The sequence below is a fragment of the Lactuca serriola genome, chromosome 9 (assembly GCF_051521515.1).
Source record: "Lactuca serriola cultivar US96UC23 chromosome 9, Lser_US96UC23_V15, whole genome shotgun sequence".
Taxonomy (NCBI): domain Eukaryota; kingdom Viridiplantae; phylum Streptophyta; class Magnoliopsida; order Asterales; family Asteraceae; genus Lactuca; species Lactuca serriola.
Genome location: NC_136416.1, coordinates 17,828,461 through 17,853,001, shown reverse-complemented (window position 1 = coordinate 17,853,001; position 24,541 = coordinate 17,828,461). Strand labels below are relative to the sequence as shown.

Sequence of the window (24,541 nt, the reverse complement as noted above, 5' to 3'; positions counted from 1 at the left end):
CTGAAAACATTATATTTTTTCTCCCATAAAAATAAAAAGATGCATTTTATGATTTCTTTTTGCTAGAATATTATACGATGAAAACAATGCATATATTCAATACTATATTTGTTTGTTTTGTGTTTGTTAGTATATGTTGCAAATGTTGACGGCAACCATTGATGAATGGAATAAGATACCATGAAAGTTAACATGGAATCAACCTTTTTGCCCGTCCATGCCGTTTATGAGTCACATGTTTATAACTTTATATTATACCAACTGATAAAATGGATGGATTGGACAAAGTTGTTAAGGACTTAAGATGGGTGATCTTTTATGCCGCATGTTGAAATGATATTCGTTTTTCTTTTCAAAAAGAAATATGCAAACCATTCAAATAAAAGCTTTCTTGATTTTTTTTACCCAATTTCTGAACTTGTTATAGAGAACAACTCAAATAAGTTTCAAATCACATTAGCCCAAACGAAATGATAGTTTAATCGTTTTCCTATTCATTTTTAAATTCGAATACAGACAACCATTTAAATAACATCAATTGTTACGCATTTTCAAGACCATCGTACTAATAAACAATCGTTGTTATGAAAAATGCAAAAAGGAAACCATGAGATACAAATAACAAGCAAAATAAAATAAATCATAAATGATACAAATAGTATATATATTTAGTCTCAATAGTTTTTGCTAAAACCCTACATTCATGCGACATCCTAGTTCTATCACAACTTATTTCCGGAAAAAAAAAATCCACACGTGGTAACCAAAATCAAAAGGCAATTTGTTGCCCATAATCCTTGAGAAGTCAATAGGGTTTGTATTGTAGTCAAAGACATGCATTGCCAAAAAAAACTTTTGTATACGTTGTATAATTAGTAAAATATATATTAAGTAAAATATATATTAATGCTTTCTTAATTAATGCAATATATCTCGTAGTTGTGATTTTCCATCAACATAACGTCTTATATCAGATTTTATTTAGCATTAGGCTTTTTCTCGTCCAATTGTGGCTAATTAAACACACCAGGTCCAAGTCCATCGACATATACACCATAAAAACAAGAAGGAAAAAAAAAAAACCCGAATCCACAAGAATTAAATCCAAAATTCCCCAGCATAATATTAATATGTTATGGAAACTTCAACTTAAGTTGATTATTTTAGACTTAGGTTTGTTCCTGAAATTCTATTCTTCAGAACAGCAATCCAATACGATAGTATTAAACTAGAAACTGTAGTGAATCACACTACACATGAATGCATAATGATGACCTACCTACTTATGCAAGGCAAAAGAGTGGGTCCCATTGGTATCGGTTTTCATCCTCCTGTAGAATAACACATATGCAGCATTCGACTTGACATCATCTTCAATGATGCCTGAAACATGGCTATCATCAAACCTGTACCACCTGTTCTGGTTAATAAGCTGCATCCAATCCATCCCACAAAAGTCAAAAGTCAAAAGTCAAAACAATAACAACGAATATTTAAAGTTATTATTAATTAAAACAAGTGTAAAGTTTGTGAAGGAGCAAAAAACCTTGACATGTGCAGTATAGTGACCAGCTCCCATGTTGCCATAGTGATTGGCCAAAGCATAAAGTTGGTATACTTGAGGAGAACCATGACTGTTTTTGTTATTAGCAACATATGTTGACAAGTCAAAGTCATGAAGAGGGAAGTCAACGTATGTTTCTAGTTTAATTTTCATGGTTCTGCTATACGAGAACCTTTTTAAATGGATCACTAGCACTTCCGGAAGCCTCCAAAGATCCAGTTTTTTAGTTGCTGGCCTTCTCTCTTTGCATCGAGGGCAGAACCACATGTCTTCAGGTACCAACGGTTCCTCACCCAGGAAACCTTCTATGCAGCTATAAATACTCACTGCTGATTCTGAATGAATTGGTAATGACAGATACATGAATGGATCAAACGTAACAGACATCTTCTCACATGTAGGACAAATCAAAGTCGACCTGTATTGCCCCTGTACGTCAAAATATAAAATTAAAATACTACTGTAAAACATTTTCATGATAAATGATTAAATTAAAATAATAAAAATAATGATAATGAACTCACTTGGCAAACATCAACAATTATTGAATCATTGCGAGAGATGTGATTTGCCCAGTATTCATCAGCAATTTGTTCATCGGGTCGCCCATCAGCGTCTTTGGACTTGCTATAAGGCTTCTGTTTGACCCGGTTCAGATCTTCATGGAGTCCATCCAGCAAAAAAGCAAGAAGTTCCTGACCCCACATAAAAACATCAAACATATATATATATATATATATATATATATATATATATATATATATATATATATATATATATATGTAGACCTAAATTCATGAAAAGTCAACAAAGCAAAAACGAACCTGAGAATCATGCTGATTATTTCCAGCAAATTGTGGTGCGAAACGGGCAAGTTTTGCTTTGAATACCCGAGGTGCAAAAACTGCCCGACCTGCTGCCCATAACTTCCTAACCAACTCACCAAATGCCAATGCTAGCTCTCCCTACACGAGAAAAAAATATATATATTTTACCTTTAGACTTATTTTCAATTAAAAGTGAAAAATGAGGCATTTTAATTTTACCTGCATGCCTATAGGATTTTCCCTGTTTATCTCTTGATGAAAATCTCCAAGGAAATAGCGAGCGAATTGTGGTGTATGAACAAGGCATTGTATAGCAGTGTTCATGAAGCAGGTGTTTCCCAAATTAAGCAATCCAATTAAACCAACACAAGAACCACCCTTTATAGTGGCTGCCTTGTTTGTTAAACACAGGTTTGACTTGCAGGTTTTACTTTTAGACACACCATTGTCAATGTATGCACAACCATTCCCTTGAACAACAGTTTTGCAACGGCCATTGTGACCAATGACTTCCACCAGAATCTGTATAATCATTTTCATATCCAGTGAAAAGAGTTATATATATATATATATATATATATATATATATATATATATATATATATATATATGTGTGTGTGTGTGTGTGTGTGTGTGTGAGTTGTGTAACACACTAATGGAAAAAGTAACTCACATCCTGATCCATTTGTATGTTGGCATCATCAAGCGTTGCATCTAGGTCATTCAATAAAGCATGTTTGCAACGACCATAGTAATCCCAAATGCATACCTAAAACAATATATATATATATATATATATATATATATATATATATATATATATATATATATATATATGAAAATATTAGGGAGACAAATCTTAAAGATAATCAAATGGTGAAAGATTCATATAAGACATCATTTACTTGATATGGAATAAGATGAAAAATCTGACAAGCCTTCTTGTGTAGTGCTCCAATTGTTTCCTTTCTGCTCATTTTTAAGGGATAATGGTCAACCCTTGGAACAAAATGCAGTTGAAGGCGTAAAGGATATACTTCAACAGTCAATTCTGTTTGTGAAGAACCACGGGTTATAACTTTTCGAGCCAATGCAGGACCTCCACCATACCTGCACCTCATAATACATTAAATAATTATAATACAATGACAAAGAAGTAGAAGAAGAAGGATGTTATGCACGTTCATACTAACCATGCATACAATTGATTCCAAATTTCTTCTGGGACCAATATGTAATCAGTGCCTTCTACCAATGTATCATAGATCTCAGGAGTTGAATCCTCAGAAGATGATTCACAGATCAAATCAGAATTGTCAATGCTTGGGGGCCTTCTACCTGAACCTTGATACTCCATAGATGATCCATCGTTTGTAGTAATTGTTGGGCTTTGATTAACAAATGCAGACCAAATTCGCCACCATCTGTAGAAAATCAGTGTAAATATGATTGAGTTCTTCCAACTTACTATTACTAATGAAACATTTGATCAAACATATGTCAATCATAAGCAATGAAACAGAAGATGAAATATTTGAGCAAACATATGTTGTATGTATGTATAAGTCAAGAGGAGTGTTCAAAAATTGAATGGCATGTGTACACATATAACAAAGCATGTAGCTGAACTCTACCTTAATGCAATAGATACTTTTAGCAGATTGATCCCAAGAGTGGCCTCCCATTAATGTACTATAAAACTGATTATTAATATACCAACCCCTTTAAGCAAGATCTAAATCTTAATTTCTTCTTAACATGAAAATATTATGCTCCCTAAGGCTAATAAATTGCTTATCTTACAAGTTATCAATGGAAGTGGATCCCCTACAGTTATACAAATGATGTAACATACAAATCCTATAGATCTACCTAATATTAGATTTCATACCATACAACTTCATTAGTGAAGTGAAGTAATTCACATCCATATACGTCCATTCATGATGGAAAGGGAATGCTAGATTTCAAATCCTTGGTTTCAGAAACGCATAAAACCCCGCAATTTTCTAGCACCAGAAAACTGGATGCTAAGACCCTTAATTAATTCTAACTGAAAAGGATCAACAAATTCAATCATCATCTAAAACAAGTATGCATGTAGTAAAAAGATATAGGATCCACTAGACATATACTACTAAAACCCTAAAAAAAAAAAATTAAAGATCTACATTCTTCCGGAAAAGGATTTTAACATATCGATCCAATTGCCATTATAAATGTTACCAAAGACACAAGATTCACAAGAGACGTGTATATACAATGTGATTACCTACCTCAGAGAAAGTAGAAAGAAGGTATCTCCTTCTTTGGCTTCAGCTTCACCTTTCCTTGCAAAGCCTGATATGACTTGTTTTTCTTCCTCCGGGGACAGATCCGTCAAATTACCATTTGCTGTTGAAATCTCCGCCATGCCTTCACTCCCTGACACGCAAAATTCAACCAAGATTTTTGAGCCAATGTCAGTCGAGGAGCGTCTCTTAAAGGGTGTAAGTAAAGCTTTGAAGAGACAGAGGCTTAATTTATACCCCTAACGCGCCCAATTTAATTACTTTCTTAGTTGGAAAATAATAATCACCTAAAAACAGTCCACATTCACTGTTGGCTTAAATTTGCATAAGTCAGGTTAGTTTTTAACTTTAACATTATTCTGGTTTCAAAACTATCCTTTCACCCACAAACTTCCATTTTATTTTAGCTCTCTTACACATAGCCACATTAAACCTTAACAGTCAGTGCTACAAATCAATATAACAGATTAATAAACTTCTTGCATCTGGTTAAGAAATGGTTGTGGTATCAAACCATTAAACTTAAGAGCCCAGATTTCTCTTGCATTTGGTTAAGAAATAGCAAGTTCATCTACAACTCCCAATTATAGAGAAGGACTATGAACCAACCTACATCAACATATAAAAAAAAACAGACAAAAGCCCCAATTTCTCTTGCAGCAACCACACAACTAGATATACTGAAACCCTAATCTTCCAAAACATCTAAATTCAACCAAAAAAGGATCAGCAAATTCAATCATTAAAAAATCTATATGGGTACTACTCCCTCCTTGTAATAAGCATTATATTTGCAATAGTAATGATTACAAACTTCTCTAATTCTCTAATTAAAATTTCTTAATTGCAAATTGTCATCGTTGATATGATCATTACAGATTCCTTATTTTGTCATTATGTGATCTAATGATATTCAAACGATTTTACTAAACTGAGCGCAGTACATGAACGATGAAGCAGTAGATATTACACGATTTATGAGAGATCATTATCATTATTACCTTTGAGTGATTAGACAAAATGTATCTCCTTCCTTAGTTTGAGCTTCGCCGGCCATTGCAATGTCTCTCATCATCTGTCTTTCTTCCTCCGGCGACAGCTCCGGTGAACGAACACCAACCATCAAAACCTCCATCATAGCTTCTTCAGATTTTCAGAGTAGAAAATACATGAGGTTTTATCATAATTTGGAGTCGGTGAAACCGGAAGCTATGCTCCTCACAACTTCCCCTGCCATGTGGTTTTCAGATTGCTGTCACTGGGTATGACGCCACCAAGAGGCATCCCTACCAACCCCAAAATTTTGAGGCTCCATAAACATATACCAAAATTTTTGTATAATCGATGAGATGTCCCTTGGATTTTTTTTTTTTTTTTAATTATTGTCGTGTGTATCATTGACTATTTTTAAAGCTTATTTTAAATCAATAAAAAAAAAAAACTATCGTTAAAAATATTTTTTTAATTTACCTGACATGTGTCATTGTATAACAAAAAAATCGATTGTTTCGGCTTTTGGACATCCTAATCTAGAGTTTGGGGAGAAAGGAAAAAAAGAAAAGTTGTAAAATAGAATAAGAAAAGAAAGAAAGGATACATTTATGACATCAACATATAAAATATAAATCTAAAGTTAACCTTATTTCGGTTTGGGTTGTATTGGGTTGGAGTTGGACAGAGAAGAAACATTGAATCAACTTGATTCGATCCTAGAATATAATTTACTTTACAGAGTCCGAGAATCCTTCCTTTGATAATTGACACAAACTACACACATATTTACATACATCTAATAAGTAGAAAAGGACTCTACACAAGACATTTCGACAAATAACTCAAAACACAGCATGCATGATGCATCATCATCATCATCATCTCCAGATTTGAGGTGAAAAGGCAGCTGCTGCACCTGATGACAGTGGTCAAAAGAAGCCAAGAAAGATCCAGGAAGCAAAAGTGGATTCAAGATTTTTTCTGCAAAGATGCATGGGGAAGCATGGAGTTGGTGAGTTCCTCATTAATCTTCACAGGCAGTGGTGGCATCTGCTTCATTATCTCTGGCATGTCGTTTAAGCTGCAATTTTATACATATAAACATTTTTTAAACACAATGTTATCCAAACAACACTTAAAGATGACATATTTTATTTGTTAATAACAACAGTTCAAATAACATACTCGTTCAAGATTGCAACAATGTTATTTCGGGCCTGGCAGAAGAGATTTATGTTCTCGTGCACCTGTCATGAGAGAGGGTCAGGGTACAACATTATAATTAACCCATCCTAGAGGGGGAGGGGTAATTTAGACAATTCAATGGCTAAGCTAGCTTTGTTGCATTATCATCATTATTGAAAATTCAAATCAAAATTTGAATTGGAGAAATATTTACCTTGAAAGCAGCAAAATTTGCAGAAATTTGATCCAAGGCCTGAGCATTTTGCTCAAGAAGCTGGCCAGCTGTACCCCCAATGGCTGCAGAAAAACTACTTCAGTCAAAGAAAAACAACCAACAGATATGTATAAAGAAAAGCTTTACATAAATTACAATACATCTGTATTTTGTCCTCATTAAGTCAAAAAGAAACTGCATCTTGTAGTAGCTATATACATATATACGGATGCAGATCACTTAAAAAAAAACTAGATTGATATGCATATGTCTGAAGAAGTTAATTAATAATAATATTGGCATTTAGTTTGTTATTTATAATTGAGAAATGAGTTAAGAGTAGAATGCAGCAACCTTTGTAAGAGATACCATCATCACTGTCCATAGAAACTGCTGATTGGGCATAAGGAGGGCCATTAGGACGGTTTGTAGTATGAGAAGATGACTTTACCAAATTCTCTGTTACTTTTTCCTAAAACATACAAACACAAAACCCAATAAATAATAATTAATTACACTTCGCACTTCTATCTTTACTTTAATGAATCATGCAATAAACAAATCTTAACTATATACATAAAATAAGGACGTAAACTCAAATAAACAAGATCAAACAATAAAAATCATCATTACCACCATAAACAAAACGGATGACTCACGAATCCATAAAATATACCTTTTTATCTTTATTTTTCCTCGACGAATTATTGTCCTCTTTTCTTCTCTTGCCATTTTCCTTTTTCTGGAAAAAAAAAAAAAACACATAAGCAAGAGTTGATGCAGTCAATAAAGCAATGTATAATAACCAAGACAATGGAACATGGCCTCTATTTCGTACTATTCTTGCCTTAAAGATTAAAAAACTATTATATATGATTCAGTATTTATGATGCATAAAGGATTTATGCTACCATTTAACTAATTTATCTGTGTTTCTCTTTTAGCATACACAACTACTTTGGAATAATCTATAAATGCCAAAAGAGTGTCCTGAATCACAAGTTGATGTAACCAAAAGTATATTGTGATTCCTTTAGCCATTAAGTACAAAACATAATTGAGCGACAACATTAGCTCGTATGTATGAAATGCATTTGAAAGAAAAAGAAACCCCCCCCCCCAATTATTTAGCTGGTTAGGACTTGCTTACTCAAATTCAGATCTGATTTTTTTTTTTTTTTTGAATTATTGAAGAAAAGAGTGTTGTAGAAAAAATCCACATGATTAGAGGAATAATACGATCATACCGACATCCATCTACAACGAAGCGCCACATCCCGAACTGTTTTATCTTGCAACTTCTTTGCTATCTTTGCATAACGCAATAAACTACTATCTGAGGCATATCTGCAAAACTCACATACAATATGAATGTTTGTAACAAATGAAAATAACATAACAAGTAGAGGTACTACTTAGACAAAAGATATCAATAGATCATTCATATATTCCTCTTCTTTCTAGCATTTCATGTTTTTTTCTTTCGTGTAATCAAAATTTTCAAGCTTAAGGTAAATCTTGGTGATTTATGAACAGAGAAATCATCATATGACAATAAGATCAAGCACAAAAGAAGGATTTGAATAAAGTTAGGACTTAATGGGGAAAGCCTCCTTTCAACGGTTTTCTCTGCTTTAAGTCAGAAAATAACATTGAATACAGCTTGCAGGATTAAGTCAGGTACTGTTAAGCCTATTAAGTCAAGATGTAACTGCATAGTATTCATAAATCTAGGTTTGTTGAGCTCTACGTAGGAGCTATGAGGGTGGTTGAGTTGTTTGGGTGAGGGGACCCTGACAATCTAATAATTTCCTCCAAGATTCAGCAGAATTATCGAAACATAATAAAATCGCTTGAACCAAATTTTAGAAACAAAGCATGCAAATCCCAAGACCCTACAAATATCAAAGCAATCATCAAGTCGCCAAGCAAATGATTCTACAAAACCAGACACTTCGAGATCTAACACGATAAACAAAGCAACAACGAATATCCCCAGTTGATAATCACACGAAAAAACAGAAAACCCCCAAAAATTATCATACCATCAAAGCATATGAACAATAATTAACCCCTAAAATCTCCAATTCTAGCAACGATTAACATAATAAAGAATTACATACTTAGTGAGCAGCTCTTCCAAAAGGGACTGTTCATCCGGAGCCCATTCAACCGCGAGACCAGGGTTGTGCCTTAAGGCAGATTGAGTAGGACCCACCACCGAATTCTCCTGCACGGCGGCGCCACCACCGCTGTTATTGGCGGTGGTGGCGCCATTTCCATTGCTGGTTGACCCGTTGTTGTTTGCAGAAGGGTTTGCACTCGCCGCCATCAATATTCAATAAAAACACAATCTTTCTGGACTACTTTCAAATAAGTCGATTGTGAAATACTAAAAGGATTATCCGTTTGGTTTGTCGGGTGAATATAAAATTGAGATGGGGAACAAGTAGTTGACGAGAAAGGAAAGCCGATTTAAAGTTCCGATTTGTTTATAGGAAGAGGGTCAGACTTCAGAGAAAGGCAACGAGGGGGGGCGGATGAGAGAGAGAATCGGTAGTCAGTACGGATATGTTAAGTAAAGATCCTTTTGCCGATCCACGAGCAATTTGACCCATCTTGGGCGGTGGTGGGATCAATTTCACCCATCTTTCAAGGGCTATATGTGCAGTAAAAAGACTACTGACCTTACTTCTTACATCTTTACAACTCGGGGGAAACTGTAAGACCAGTGGGACTGATTCATGCCATGCGTAAAACCAACCAACAATTATTATTTTGATACCCGTGAAGATGTTCGTACAAACCACGAATATGATGAAAATCCTTTAAAAAAAATTATAACTAGACGTTTGAAATAGTTGTTAAAATTGTTTATTATGATTTAAAATTATAATAATTAGTTCTGGAAGGTTATAGTTTTAATTCATGTTTTTTCTTTGGAATTTTTAGGTTTAAAATAGAACGCATTTAACAAACATTCTATTTTATTCAATATGGATTATGGATTGATCTTCACTAAAATTGTATCCGATGGTAACTGTTATTTTATTAGATTTAACAAAACGGTTATGAGTGTCGTGAAAAATACATTGGTGGTTCGCGAAAGTAAGACAAACGTCTCCCGATATTTTTATACTTAATTCTTGTTGTCGTATGTTGTCCCTTTCATGATGGAAAATGATTGAAGAACATCATATTTGTTTGTGCATGTGGATCATCAATTGAGAAAATGATTGTGTTGCAAATAAGTGATCAATAAACATTTGTTGGTAAGTATATTTTACGATCGCAGTTGTTACACGAACATCCTTTGGAGTACGTTTTACCCTTTTATGTTATTTCGTTTTATTATTGTAGCTTGGGGTGCATAGAATATCATTTCCTTGACTAAATTTGAAGTAGTATTAGTGAAACGATATCAACATGAATGACGAAAACCTCGTGCATGGTCCATGTAACACCCATAAAAATATGTCAAATTTAAACCTTTAAAACATTCAAAAACCAACAATTATTACAAAACTTGTTTTCAAAATATTTTAGTGTCAGAGTATCCCATAATCAAATCATGAAAACATAAGGAGGTGTACGATCACGCCTTCGCCTTCCCGCGATCATCAAAAGTACCTGAAACAAAATCAACAATTGTAAGCCCGAAGCTTAGTAGTTCCTGCAAAATACCAACGTCATACAATCATAATCATATCATGTAAACAAACATCATGTATAATAAGCCTTCACCCTGACTGGACCGCTTTGCAGGGCCTTCAGCCTATCTGTACCGCTCTATGAGCCTTCGGCACGTCTGGACCGCCTCGTAGGGCCTTCAACCTATACGGACCACTCGTCGGGCCTTCAACCTGACTAGTACGCCCTCCCGAGTCTATAGTCTATCCGGTCCACCCTGGGTATGTTGGCCTTCAGCACAAAGCAGGACCGCCTCAACCCAACCCCAAATCAAACAAACATGTGTACATAAATATCATACACTAGCATATATAACAGTCAAACCGATCCAACATATCACAAATCATAGCAACATCCTATAACCAGGATACCGACCTAACCGGTCACTAACATAGCATTATGCCATTATCATATATACTGTAACGCTCTAAAAATTTCAACCAATTTAAACTTTTCAAAAACAACCCCATTTCATTAAGTTGTTACAAAAAGGTTTTCAATACAACTATTATCAGAGTCTTCCCAGAACCACATCATAAAACATAATCATGAGGAGCGGTACGATCACGCCTTTGCCTTGCCACGGTCTCCTGAAGAACTTGAAAAACATTAAACCACAATTATAAGCCCGAAAGCTTAGTGAGATACCCCCAAAATACCAACCACATATATCATGCACGCACAACATGCCATATCATAACAGAACACAAAACAACCATGCACTTCGGGTCTACTGTGTGACTGGTCCGCCGCACCGGCCTTCAGTCCACATGGCCCACCCTCCGAGTCTAACCATATACATCGAGTCTACAGTGTGATTGGTCCGTCCGCACCGGGCCTTCAATCCACCTGGTCCACTCTCCGAGTCTACAGCGTGACTGGTCCGCCCGTATTGGGCCTTCAGTCGCCCTGGTCCACTCACCGAGCCTCGGCACGTCTAGTCCGCCCTCTTGGGGCCTACAGCCTATCCGGACCGCTCGTTGGGCCTTCGGGACAACCGGTCCGCCCTGGGTATGTTGGCCTACAGCACAAAGCAGGACCCGCCTCAACCCAACCCCAGTCCAACAACCATGTGCACATAAACATTCAATCATATAACAATTCACATTCAATCAAGCCGATCTAGTAGATCACATATCATAACATTATCCTAACCAAGATACCGACCTAACCGGTCACTAGCATAGCATCATCCTATATATACCAAGATACCGACCTTAACCATGTCTCTAACATAATACCATCCTAACTACCAAGATGCAAACATAGCAAAGCAATAACATAACAATGATACCCGGATCACAATCCGATAAAGGGTCGGCCTTGGTGCCTTAGACCTTGTTGATATAGTGAGGATAACTCACCTCGCAACTGTCGGCTGAACCGATAACTCAAGCTGCTCCGACCACTGATGCGATCTCCACCACTGATCAACACCAAAACACTGAACCCAAAACAAAAGCCAACAATTACCAAAATGCCCCTGGAAATCAACTAGTCAACCCTTGGTCAAAGTCAAAGTCAAAGTCATCCCCTGACTGACTCTACTCGCCGAGTCAACTCGATGACTCGCCGAGTCCCCATGCACAGAACTTCCCCAATCCGCGACTCAACTCGCCGAGTCACCCCGAGACTCGCCGAGTTCCACAACCCTGAGTCCTATCACACTCGACTCACCGAGTCATCCCTTGACTCACCGATTCACAGCTCTACCAGAAGAAAGGTTAGGGCCTCACGAACAGACTCACCGAGTCCAAGAACAGACTCGCCGAGTCCAAGGCTATCTTCAACAGGCTCGTCGAGTTGTTCTTCCAACTCGTCGAGTTCCAGCCTATCTTCAAGCAACTCGCCGAGTACACCCTTGTGACTCGCCGAGTACCCTTAGATCTGAAACCATACAGAGGCTTTCCAAGCCATGCAGAAGCTCTAAACCATAGATCTACCCTTCTACAAGCCATCCATCACGTAAAGTGGCAAACTTTACGTGAATCCAAGTAGATCTAAGCATGTTACACTCTAGGGTTTGGGTTTGGGACAAAAGAACTTCACCAACAACTCTTGAGCATAGACTTTATGGCTTTCTGGATCATTAGCAACCTAGATCTGAGGTAGCAACCTCAGATCTTACACCAAACTTGAGAAGGACCTCATTTATGCCCCAAAACCCCCCCACAAATGATAGATTTGTTGGATTAGTGTCTAAGTCCATAACTATTTTGGTATGTACTTGACCCGATGGTGCATGGTCCTTTTGGGTTGCCTTCACCAAAGCAACTTGATAGGATGAATTATGGAGAGAAAGGATTAAATATGATTTATTAATATATTATGGGAATGATATATTAAAGGAGAAATCATATTGTTTAATTAATATTAGTCAATAATTAATTGGTAATTAGTTTTGTGACTAAAAGAGATTAATTAAACTTAAGGGACTGGAATTGTAATTATAAGATAATTGCAATTTGGGCCATGGATTGCCTTGTATCAAGGGTTGGACGAATTCTTATGGGAAGCCCATAAGGAAATCGTCCAAGGGCTTGATTAAAGGAGTCTATGGGTTGCTTAGGGCTTAAGCAACCAAATTAGGGTTTCCTTGTTAGATAACCCTAATTGCCTCACTATATATAGATCCCTTAAGGACCAAAAACGTGGCTAAGCTTCTTGCTAGGGTTTCACACGAGTTTTGGCAGCCTCTATCCTCTCTCCTCTTCATCCTCTTGCTTATGGTGTTTGTGAGCCATTAGAGGAGTGACACTTGTGACTCTAAGCCTTCCAAAGTCAATTCAAGGAGGAATTGGGATTGTTATTGCTACATAACAATCAAGGTACTATCTTAAACCTAATTATATGTTAATATTGATTTCCATATGCTAGAATTAGGGTTTATAGTCTTGGATTCAAAGCATGTACAATAGAGAAACCTAGATCCAAGCATTAGGGTTTGTATGAGCACATAGGATGTCTTATGACCAAAACCCATCAGTGGTATCAGAGCCTAGCTTGGTTTCAATTGTATTGATGCATTGTATAACTGAAAAATTCGTTTTTTGGGTTTCTGGAGGTTGGACTCGTCGAGTCCATGGCTGAACTCGCCGAGTCCATGCAGACTCGACGAGTCAACTCGTCAGATGGGGATATCTTCGCGATTTCTTGCTGTTTTAGCTTATGGATAGTTACCTTATCATGTTAGATCAATATAAATCCGATTTTTTGATATATATGACTATATTTTTGATCTAATTGAAGATATTTATCAATTAATAAGATAATTGTTTCCTTATGTGATAATTGATTAATTATTTTGATTAAATTGATAAATTGTTTTGCAAGAAATCATTAAATAAATCAAATATGGATAATTATGTGATTAATTGTTAATTTAGATTATTTGTTATTTGATCCTTGTTGTTATGAAAAGTTTCATATTTTCCCCTTTAGGTTTTATAGTTTAAATTTGAACCCAAAAGTTTTGTTGTTTTGAAATTTAAATAGTTAAAACCCTAATGTTTTGAAAAAGGTTTCAAAAAACTTGCCCTCAAGTTTTGGAATTTAAATTTTGATTAATAGTTTAATTTTGATGTATATTTAAATTCTAAACCCCAATGTGTTGAAATGTTTCAAAACTTGCCCTCAAGTTTTGGAATTTAAAAGTTGATTAAAAGTTTAATTAGGAATGTTAAATTCTAAAACTCTAGTATAGTTTTGAAAAAGTTCAAATCTCACCCTTATGGTTTTATTAATTAATTAAGGTGTATAATTAAAAGAGGCTTAATAAATCCATAAAGTTTTGGTTTACAATTTAATTGAATTAAAGGTATAATTGTTAAATTTGACCACCTAATATTTTAAAAGTATAAAATACACCCTATACTATATATAACATTAAAAGTCTAACATTATATATACGTATGAGTAAAAGTCAATCTTACCGTTAGTAGGCCTCATTCACGAAGCTGGTCTATAAGGGGTGTTTAAGGAAATTGCCTATAAAATGGCGATTGAATGGGTATCCACTCTTACCCACCGCACTCTTGACTAGTGGAGGGTCGTTAGCCAAACGGGTAGGATAGGACGAAACCTTCCATTATAAGTATAATGAAGTATAAAAGTAACTAAATTATTTCATAAAATTCCCAATCTTAGTTACTTAGGCAAAAGTGAATTGATGCAATCCCATGAAATTACACTTTGTGCCCTTGCAAAGATGTTAGTGGAGCGTGTGTGGTTTACCGGCACACTAAATGGTTCTAAGCAAAGGTAGCAAAGGGTGACTCAATGTTTGTCATAGTTCGGTGGAGCGTGTGTGGTTTACCGGCACATCGAATAGGTGACTGTAACATGTGAGGGCACCATGTAAGTTTGCATGGTTATTCACACCCGCTTTGTGATCCTCGGCATCCCAGTCACAAACAAGAGGGGCATATCGAGATTTAAACATGCCATTGAAAGTTCAATGAATCTCAAAGGATCTAGGAGTTTTCATAGATTTAAAACTTAAATTTCTTTTTTGTTTTTCGTGGTGGAAATTAGTGAATCGTCATTCACTTACCTTCAAATGTTCTGCAATTTGGGTTACGGCATCCCTCTCCCGAGTTGTAGAATATTGTGTTGGGTCCTAGCCTTGGTATCTCATTTGGGTGATTTACCAAGGACTCAATCAATCAACTAACTTGAATTCATTTTCTCCCGTATTGTAGATGTCAAGGTTCGACAACTATGGTCTTCCCAAATCCTGTGGAACAAGCATTCCACATGAAGATGATATTCCACGATTCGATCAAGGAACAAGAAATCATGCTTCACTCCCTCCACCTCCTCCAATTATTCTCCCTACCCCACAAGTTCAAAGGCTTGAAAAGTTCAAGATCACTCAAGCCCTTTTGGCAAGTAAACATAAAGAAGGAAAGTCGATGTGTGCACACGTCCTAGGGATGAAGTCGCACATTGATTGGTTAAGAGTGTTAGGATCCATTGTCTGTGAGGAAATGACTGTTGATTGGGTTCTTCAGTCACTTCCTAACTCATATAGTGATTTCGTAAGAGAGTACTATATGATGAACCGCGACGTGACCCTTATAGATCTCACCTATATGCTTATTGCTGCTGAATCAGAAATGGTTTGGCGCAATAGAAAAGCAAAGTTGATTGGTGAATCTGCCTTCAAGACCTCTATGAATATAGACAATGGCAACGAAAGACATGTTATGATCGAAAAGTTTGATCATAAGAGAAAGGCGATGTCTGAAGTAGTTCATGTCCTGTTCCAATAGAGTCAATTTGCTTTTATTGCCAATAGAAGGAGCATTAGAGACGAAGTTGCCCTATTTACCTAAGAGATCTAAGAGATGGGAAAGTCAAAACGTATGGCTTTGCTTTAGGTAAAATCCATTGACTAGCTCTTTTAAACTTATATTCTAGATTCTTAATACATAATGTGATAAGATTGCAATTGATGTTTTGTAAGATCGAATAATAGAAAGGAAGCTTAAAGGAAGAAGTGAGCAGAATCTAACCGTGAAGGAATGGATTTTGATCGCATTTCTCGAAGATTGGATTCTTGGGCTACTACTTAGAGTTAGAATTAGATTGCTAAGAAAGATGTATTAGCACAAGTATTTCAATGAGTTGCATTGTAAGGACAAATTTTTCCGCAATAAAATAAATTTTGATTTTAAATTTTATTTATTTATCCTTACAATGGCGTGTATGAAAATTTGATGTTAAAATGTTTCTATTATTAGCAATAATGGATTTGGTTCTTATTATGTTATTTATGGAAAGTCGAGAATTTACCAAATAGGGAGAGTTTCTCATCGCCCAAGGTTCAATTGGACAGAAACTTGGAATCATGCAACTTGGTTGCACGATGAATGAGAAATTTCATATTTGGAAATTAGACAAAGTCATTGACAAAGTGTCAAGTGAAGGACTAGGAGATCGAGCACACAAAGTTGCGTGTTGATCAAGTCCACCATAAGAGTAACAATGATATTCGTCTTGATTTACTAAAGGTTTAGTAAATATGATTATACTTACAAGATTAAGTGTAATTATGAATTGATTGAAAAAGTTTAAATCAATAGCAGAACGAATAAGAAGAATCAAGTAGGCAGAAAGATAAAAGTTTCTCCATTCTAAGAAGATGGGAGAGTACCTTTTATGCTTTATGATAGGTCTTAATGATTAAGAACTATATCTCAATTGATCCTATAAATGAGTCTTAGTACAATTGTATGTCTAAGAAGAGGAATCAAGAATTCAAGAAATGGTTAAATCAATAAGTCAATCATACTTCGTTCCAATAACAAGTCTTAAAGTTAAGATTGTGACATCGAGTGAAAAAGTAAGGTTTATAACATTCATCAATTGTGGAAAGTTGTGATGTCTTGGATAAGACATAGACCAACTAGGACCAAAGTTATGAAGTGTTTTGTTTTAATAAAAGATACATTAACTCTTGAATATTTGTTTGTCAAGAAATGATTATTGACAAGAGAATCTTATATGTCAAGGAGTCAGTGGGAGTCTTATTGGTCTTGAAAGGCTTCAAAAACAAATCAAATAGACCTTATCGATCATCACTAGCGCACGAGTTGAGGTTTGCAACCTATCGTGTTGACATTATTTGGTTTCTATGCTGTTCCAGTTGAGTTAATTATGCATGTGAGTTCTATGAATTCTCATTTTGAACGCATAAAAGGCGAGACACCTTAATCAATGAAAGGTACATTGATAGGAAAAGGTGAGCTGCTTAACTACTTGGAAGACGTGGTGGGCAGCTGTGCTACCACAAGGCAAGAAATCGAGATCAAGAAAGTTCGATCCATATGGGTTTGAATTTGTCGTAAACTTTGGTTTTGACAAATTCACATGGATAGGAACAAATACACCATTAAATCTAAGTGTCATAAGATTTCCTCCTTCATGAAAATGATTGTGAGGAAATGTTTTCACTAAGAAAGATTTTAAGAAGATAGTGATTGTAAAATTGCATTCTCGAATTCGATTATGGTTACGGTATCCCTTTCCATAATTTGAATTGTGAGGTTTGGCAATTTTTTACACACACATATAAACTATCTAAGGCAAAGGTGTATAAGTTCAAGAAGCATTGATAAAAGATTATCAAAGCACTAAGTATTAGAAACATGAACTTAAGAAATTCAATAAGTATTGTTTTTCTGAAAGTTAAGTTGTTTCTGAATACATGTCGAAGCTAGTGGGAGCATAAGTGTTATGTTTTATAATAATCATCATGATAGTGGGAGCATAAATGTTATGATTATATGATTATTAAGGCACGTATTGCAAGTTGGCAACATTAATTATAGAAAACAAGAGTTATACCTTGCAAAGTCGTAAGGGTTATAAAGTTGTTTTGCTATAATTAAGGGAGAGAATATTATGCTTCATTTCAAATCTAAAGGATTAGGTTGAGAAATGTTAATAAATTTAGTCAAGGGTACATAGTGTGTTCTTAAAATTTCGATTATGATTACGGCATTCCTTTTCACAATTCGAATTTTGAGAACATAGCAAACAAAACATTATGCGTCGTGTCCCATACGCTTCGGGTATAGGATCGATTGCAAATGCTTTAATGTTTGACCATTCTAAAATTTTCCAAATGTCGAGCGCATTTAGAGGGAAAAGGGACTAGAATTGGTTTTGACTAAAATAATTAAACAACTATCAAAGGACAATCCAAAGTTTGACGAGGATTGGTCGCTTGTGAGTAGTTGGAAGCATGGTATTGGATGGACCATATCGACATTATTATGAATAGAAAAGATTCTATTAAGAATGAGTTGTCATATGGAAATTATGGAAATGTTTCCATATTGGATGGACCATATCAACTTCATCATGAATAGAAAAGATTCTATTAAGAATGAGTTGTCATATGGAACATATGGAAGTGTGTCCATATTGGGAATTGAATATTAAGAAATCTATGACTAGATTAGAAACTTCTATGCAAAAGGATGTTCAAAGAAAGTACTTTGAGTGGACATCACATCTATGGAATTGTCTTGTAACAATCTCCGATAGAGGACTTTGTAACATCATTGGCAAAAGTCTTTGTGACTTTGGTGCAGTGACATTACGAAAGGATCGTTGCATAGAATGTTAGAATCTAGCATATTTTATAAGTAACAAGAATTTGATATTCTCACACTTATGAAAAAGGATTTGGAGTTGTGAAATGAGAATGATTGGAAATGTGTTCAATTTGATCTACTCCACAAAAGTAAGAACCATAGGTAAACATTGTGTGCATGCTAAGAGCATGGGACAAGTGTAATAATTCAAGTAAGAAGTTGATTACCCGAAACGACAAATAATGAGTAATCGATATGGTGATAAATAAAAGGTGTTTTATTTATACTCAAAAGTTTGAGGCCATATGGGATTAGTATTATTCTTGTGTTTCACTTTGCATGTTTTGACTTCCAGAATAATTGAGTTTATTAAGATTAATCGAATTATTCGAACGGGCCACAGTCGTTCATATGTTGGAAGTAGATATGAATGAAGACTGTCATGAATTGGTGTGTGGATTGTCTAAAAGAGTATTAGACATAAGCAAATGTTTGCTGCAACGTTCATGAGTGCTTATGAATATGATTTGAGCATTGGATTAAACCCAAGCTCACTTGGATCACTCCATGAATTGTATCACGAGTGATTGGTGAGACGATAACATCTTATATTCTTGAAACCGAGATGTGTGAGTTGTATCTTGCAAATCGGTTGCACATTGATAATATGTAAACGCACTAGTAACTTGGTGTTATAAAACATATTTTTGTGTGTGATTCGGTGCGTGAGTACAAGCAAGCATTGTATCAAAGTTTATCCATTCCTTTTATTCAAAGTAGGATAAAAGCGATATCTTTGGGCCCCGCGATGGTTTAGTGATGACAAACGTAAATGCTCGGCCGGGCTAGGGCTAATTTGATTTATTCAATTAGTCAGTCGTCATAAATCGGAATCGAGATATAGTACAAAGAGAATGATTTGAAATCATATCGCATACGATATCTAGAATGGAGGAATATATGATCCCTTATCTAAGGACACGCGTATCTGATAGGATCAGAGTTGACAGCGGCTTTGGACAGCTACGATTGCAGATCAGGATCTGAAGTCATACGCAGAATAGTTATTAGACTTATCCAAGTGGGAGACTGTTGGATTAGTGTCTAAGTCCATAACTATTTTGGTATGTACTTGACCCGATGGTGCATGGTCCTTTTGGGTTGCCTTCACCAAAGCAACTTGATAGGATGAATTATGGAGAGAAAGGATTAAATATGATTTATTAATATATTATGGGAATGATATATTAAAAGAGAAATCATATTGTTTAATTAATATTAGTCAATAATTAATTGGTAATTAGTTTTGTGACTAAAAGAGATTAATTAAACTTAAGGGACTGGAATTGTAATTATAAGATAATTGCAATTTGGGCCATGGATTGCCTTGTATCAAGGGTTGGACGAATTCTTATGGGAAGCCCATAAGGAAATCGTCCAAGGGCTTGATTAAAGGAGTCTATGGGTTGCTTAGGGCTTAAGCAACCAAATTAGGGTTTCCTTGTTAGATAACCCCAATTGCCTCACTATATATAGATCCCTTAAGGACCAAAAACGTGGCTAAGCTTCTTGCTAGGGTTTCACATGAGTTTTGGCAGCCTCTATCCTCTCTCCTCTTCATCCTCTTGCTTATGGTGTTTGTGAGCCATTAGAGGAGTGACACTTGTGACTCTAAGCCTTCCAAAGTCAATTCAAGGAGGAATTGGGATTGTTATTGCTACATAACAATCAAGGTACTATCTTAAACCTAATTATATGTTAATATTGATTTCCATATGCTAGAATTAGGGTTTATAGTCTTGGATTCAAAGCATGTACAATAGAGAAACCTAGATCCAAGCATTAGGGTTTGTATGAGCACATAAGATGTCTTATGACCAAAACCCATCAAGATCTAGATGCACAAAAGCTCAAACAGAGGACTATTACCTCAATTGAAGGCTCCCACTGATGAATGAACCAATTCTCTGCAAATCCCCTTGATCCAATCTTCTTGCTCTTCAATTTCCTTCCAAGGTTACCTCCTCCAAGGCTTTAATCTCTCACCAAGGGAATTTCACACGAATTTAGGGTTTCTGGAACTCAAAGGGAAGGTAAAGAGGCTGGGGAAGAAGTGTTATGTTCTTTATATAGGGCTCAACCCCCGGAATTAGGGTTTTCTCCACTTAGCAGCAACTCGCCGAGTCCACCCATACTACTCGCCGAGTTGGTCACTTAAGACGCGACCAGAGTCGCAACCCTACTCGCCGAGTCCATCCATGGACTCGCCGAGTTGCCCTTCCACATTACTCTTTGAACCCTGAACTTGCATTCTTGGACTCGGGATGTTACATATACCAGGAAATCGACCTACCAGGTCACTAAGCATATCACCATCCTAACTACCAGGATGCAAATCAATAAGCATATCATGCAATAAACCCGGATACAAATCCAAAAGGGACGACATTGGTGCCTTAGACCCCATTGATATAGTGAGAAAAACTCATATCACAAATGTCGAACTGTAGTGCTAAGATCAAACTCTCGAATCACAACCACGAACTCCACCACCTATATTCATCATAGGACCCCTTCCATAAATTCCCAATTTACTAAAATACCCACATAAGTCAAACTGGTCAAAGTCAAAAGTCAACAGTCAACAGTCAAGATCAACTGTTCATGTTGACCTAACTCGTCAAGTGTGACATCCCCATTTTCACAGCCAGAAAAGACCGATTTGTTTATGCTTTGTTTTATAAAATCAGAGTAATCTTTTAAAGAAAACAGTTGTGGAATTTGTTCCCAAAACAAAATATGATAAAAATTATCAAAGCATTTCTTTAAAGAAATGTATTTTCATTATATAACAAAATCTCGGGATGTCATGTTCAATACAGACCAAAAGCATAAACAGAACAAAATAGACCTTACAACAGTTATTCATAACTACTGGCCTATAATCCAAAATCTCTCGTCAAGTCCACCAACTTATACTCTTGTGCCACTACCTGTAATGCAAAGAAAACTGAGTGGGTCAGGTTTGGGAGCCTGGTGATCATATGGTGTTTTCAACCCACAATAATATAATTATTATATTTAATTATCAAACAATCAATCCAATTACCCACCCCCATTATCTCCATTTATTTCTTAAAGATTTATCCTAAGAACCGATTACCCTTCTCCCATTCATTCCTAAGAATTGCCCTAAGGAACTGGCACAAAGTCTAGTGCTGCCAAGGTTCTTAGATTACCTCTGGTGAACATGCATTTCACAATAATCAATGAACACCTAGTTCAAGAACACCTAATGAACACTTAGTTCCAATATTACCCACTGAACACCTAGTTCACAAACACTTAATGAACACTTGGTTCAAATATTCCTGATGAACACTAAGTTCAAATATCTAACGAACACTTAGTTCGAATATCCCTGGTGAACCCAATCACCTAAGGAACACAGAGAATGAAAGCTCTTAGTTCAAACAACGCGATAATAAAGTATATCTCGATCCTGAAAAACCACTAATGTTATAAACACATATAAATTATATTTCTAAAACAATATAGCCCATCCCGTCGATCCCCACATACTGACCCTATACAATGATCTTACGAGATCTAGCCTAAGGAATCGATATGAACCACAAACTGACGAAGCTGCTTTAGAAATTCCCTGGCAGCAAATGAGGATCAATAAAGACATTAATTGAGGGGAATGGAATAAGTTTCACCACGAACCTTCGTTCGTAAAAGAAAGAACCACAAGACATTTTAAGTCAGGGGTAGTTATCTAGATAACAATGCCTAGGCGTGGTCTGACTATCATGAGGTATTATACCCCCAGACTTTACCTATCCCAGCATCGAACTTTGCCTAGCAGTGGCCTGAATACATGAGGTATTTCACCCCCAGACGCACCCTATCCAGCAATATAACACCAGACATACCTATCAGTGGTCTATAACTGACACACTTTATTAGGCAGTCTACGAAGTTCCCTTAATTACTTCGTGAAAGAAAACGCTGACATATGAAGCTCGGTCGATCACTTCATAAAAGAAACGCTGACTCCAAAGCTCTCTCAAAATAAAAGTGTGGGGAAATACTACTAGAGTACTCCCGTACGCTCCCGTAGCCGACACACAAGATTTGTCAAAAAGACTTTGTACATGATAGTACTTCTGGCACATTATAGTACTTTGGTATGCAAAAGAATCGTACCTGAGAACATAATAGTACCCTGGCACAAGCAGCACCCAAGACACAGAGCTTTGAAAAAGACTTCGTACATAAAATGTACTTCTATACGTAGGACGTACTCCACCGATAATCAATCTCACAACACACGTACTCTTAATAAGAGGCTACCCAATGTCCAAACTTAATTGAACTAAACATCCCTGTTTAAGTCTTAACCCATCACTAGGCAAGCCTACAATGCTTATAATCAATTTTCGATATTAACTCCATTTAGGCAATGCTAACTAGTGTATACTTAACACAGAGTGTTAAGTAATAATATCATATATTCACATCTTAATACATATTGAACCATAACTGATTCGCACGTTGTATATCATCAAATATATCTAACCCGTATTTCGGACAATAACAAATACTTTACATACATATGTATATTCCATACTTTAGTCAATACACGTATAAAATTCACGTTCCTAAAAGGGACTATACGCATGATAGCTTATCATATGAACACATAATTCAAAAATACATAATCCGTACTCTCGGATCTAAAATTTACCTCCTTACCTAATCCATATTCCCAGATCTAAAACTAACCTCTTGATTTGATCCATACTCTCAGATCTAAAACTAACCTCTTGATTTGATCCATACTCTCAGATCTAATACTAACCTCTTGATTTGATCCATACTCTCAGATCTAAAACTAACCTCTTGATTTGATCCATACTCTCAGATCTAAAACTAACCTTCTGGCCTGATCCATACATCCAGATCTAAAACAAGTTTATCTCTTTACCCTTTTATCTCTTGGTCCAACCCATCTTTTATCACCTACCAAAAACCTCATATACTCATGTTCTACCCAACATATTTTTTTTAGATACAAAATACATATATAGTTTAATCATTAAAACTTATATAATTTATCCATTCCACAATCATCTCGATTAAACAACGATATATTATACACATAGCACGTATTTCATAGCAAATACTTAATATTTATGCGTAAGAAGAAAGTGACTACACACTCACATGATTAGAAGATGATCGGATAGCACTACGACTTGTAGAAGTAGTATTCTTCGGTAGATCTGGAAGATCTTCACAAAAACCGGGCTCCTCGCGGGTAGAGCTTCGGCTCGGGAATAACGCTCTTCGGGATCCTCGGAGATTCGGATCTTGCTTCGGGGCTCGAGAATGATATCGGGGCTTCGGGATATGATTGGCACGCAAATCGAGGCAAAAACTAGAGAGAAGAAAGAGTTTGAACAAGAGGAAATGGCTGATATCGGTTTCTATTTATAGGCCTGCTGGATCTGGGATTACGTTGGGCGTAACTTGGTTACGCTGGGCGTACTTCGACGTCATTGCATGCGTCATTTGGTGGCACTCGTGTATTGGTCAGGAAACTTGCACCCTTCTGAGTACGCTGGGCGTACTTAAATTACGCTCGGCATAATTTGACTCGTCAA

At 36.1% G+C, this 24,541-nt stretch overlaps 2 protein-coding genes across 3 annotated transcripts; both read right to left on the bottom strand.

Annotated features, from left to right (window-relative positions):
* Positions 1-1,098: 1,098 nt before the first annotated feature.
* Positions 1,099-5,991, bottom strand: LOC145072060 (ubiquitin carboxyl-terminal hydrolase 5-like). Of its 2 annotated transcripts, XM_079018421.1 has the most exons (10): positions 5,684-5,822; positions 4,668-4,815; positions 3,585-3,815; positions 3,297-3,501; positions 3,065-3,160; positions 2,611-2,913; positions 2,389-2,529; positions 2,089-2,259; positions 1,547-1,993; positions 1,099-1,432 (listed from the first exon to the last, which is right to left on the bottom strand). In XM_079018421.1, the coding sequence occupies exons 2-10, from the start codon at positions 4,802-4,804 to the stop codon at positions 1,280-1,282; spliced, it is 1,884 nt and encodes a 627-aa protein (XP_078874547.1). In that variant the 5' UTR covers positions 4,805-4,815; positions 5,684-5,822; the 3' UTR covers positions 1,099-1,279. The 2 variants fall into 2 exon arrangements, with proteins under 2 accessions (XP_078874547.1, XP_078874548.1); XM_079018422.1 differs by lacking the exon at positions 4,668-4,815 and having other exon boundaries at positions 5,684-5,991.
* A 266-nt stretch (positions 5,992-6,257) lies between these two features.
* On the bottom strand, positions 6,258-9,765 carry LOC145072061 (uncharacterized). The gene is made up of 7 exons (XM_079018424.1): positions 9,198-9,765; positions 8,322-8,421; positions 7,751-7,816; positions 7,429-7,546; positions 7,075-7,157; positions 6,861-6,922; positions 6,258-6,756 (listed from the first exon to the last, which is right to left on the bottom strand). Exons 1-7 carry the CDS (start codon positions 9,404-9,406, stop codon positions 6,645-6,647), a joined length of 750 nt encoding a protein of 249 aa, XP_078874550.1. The 5' UTR covers positions 9,407-9,765; the 3' UTR covers positions 6,258-6,644.
* Between the last annotated feature and the right edge of the window lie 14,776 nt (positions 9,766-24,541).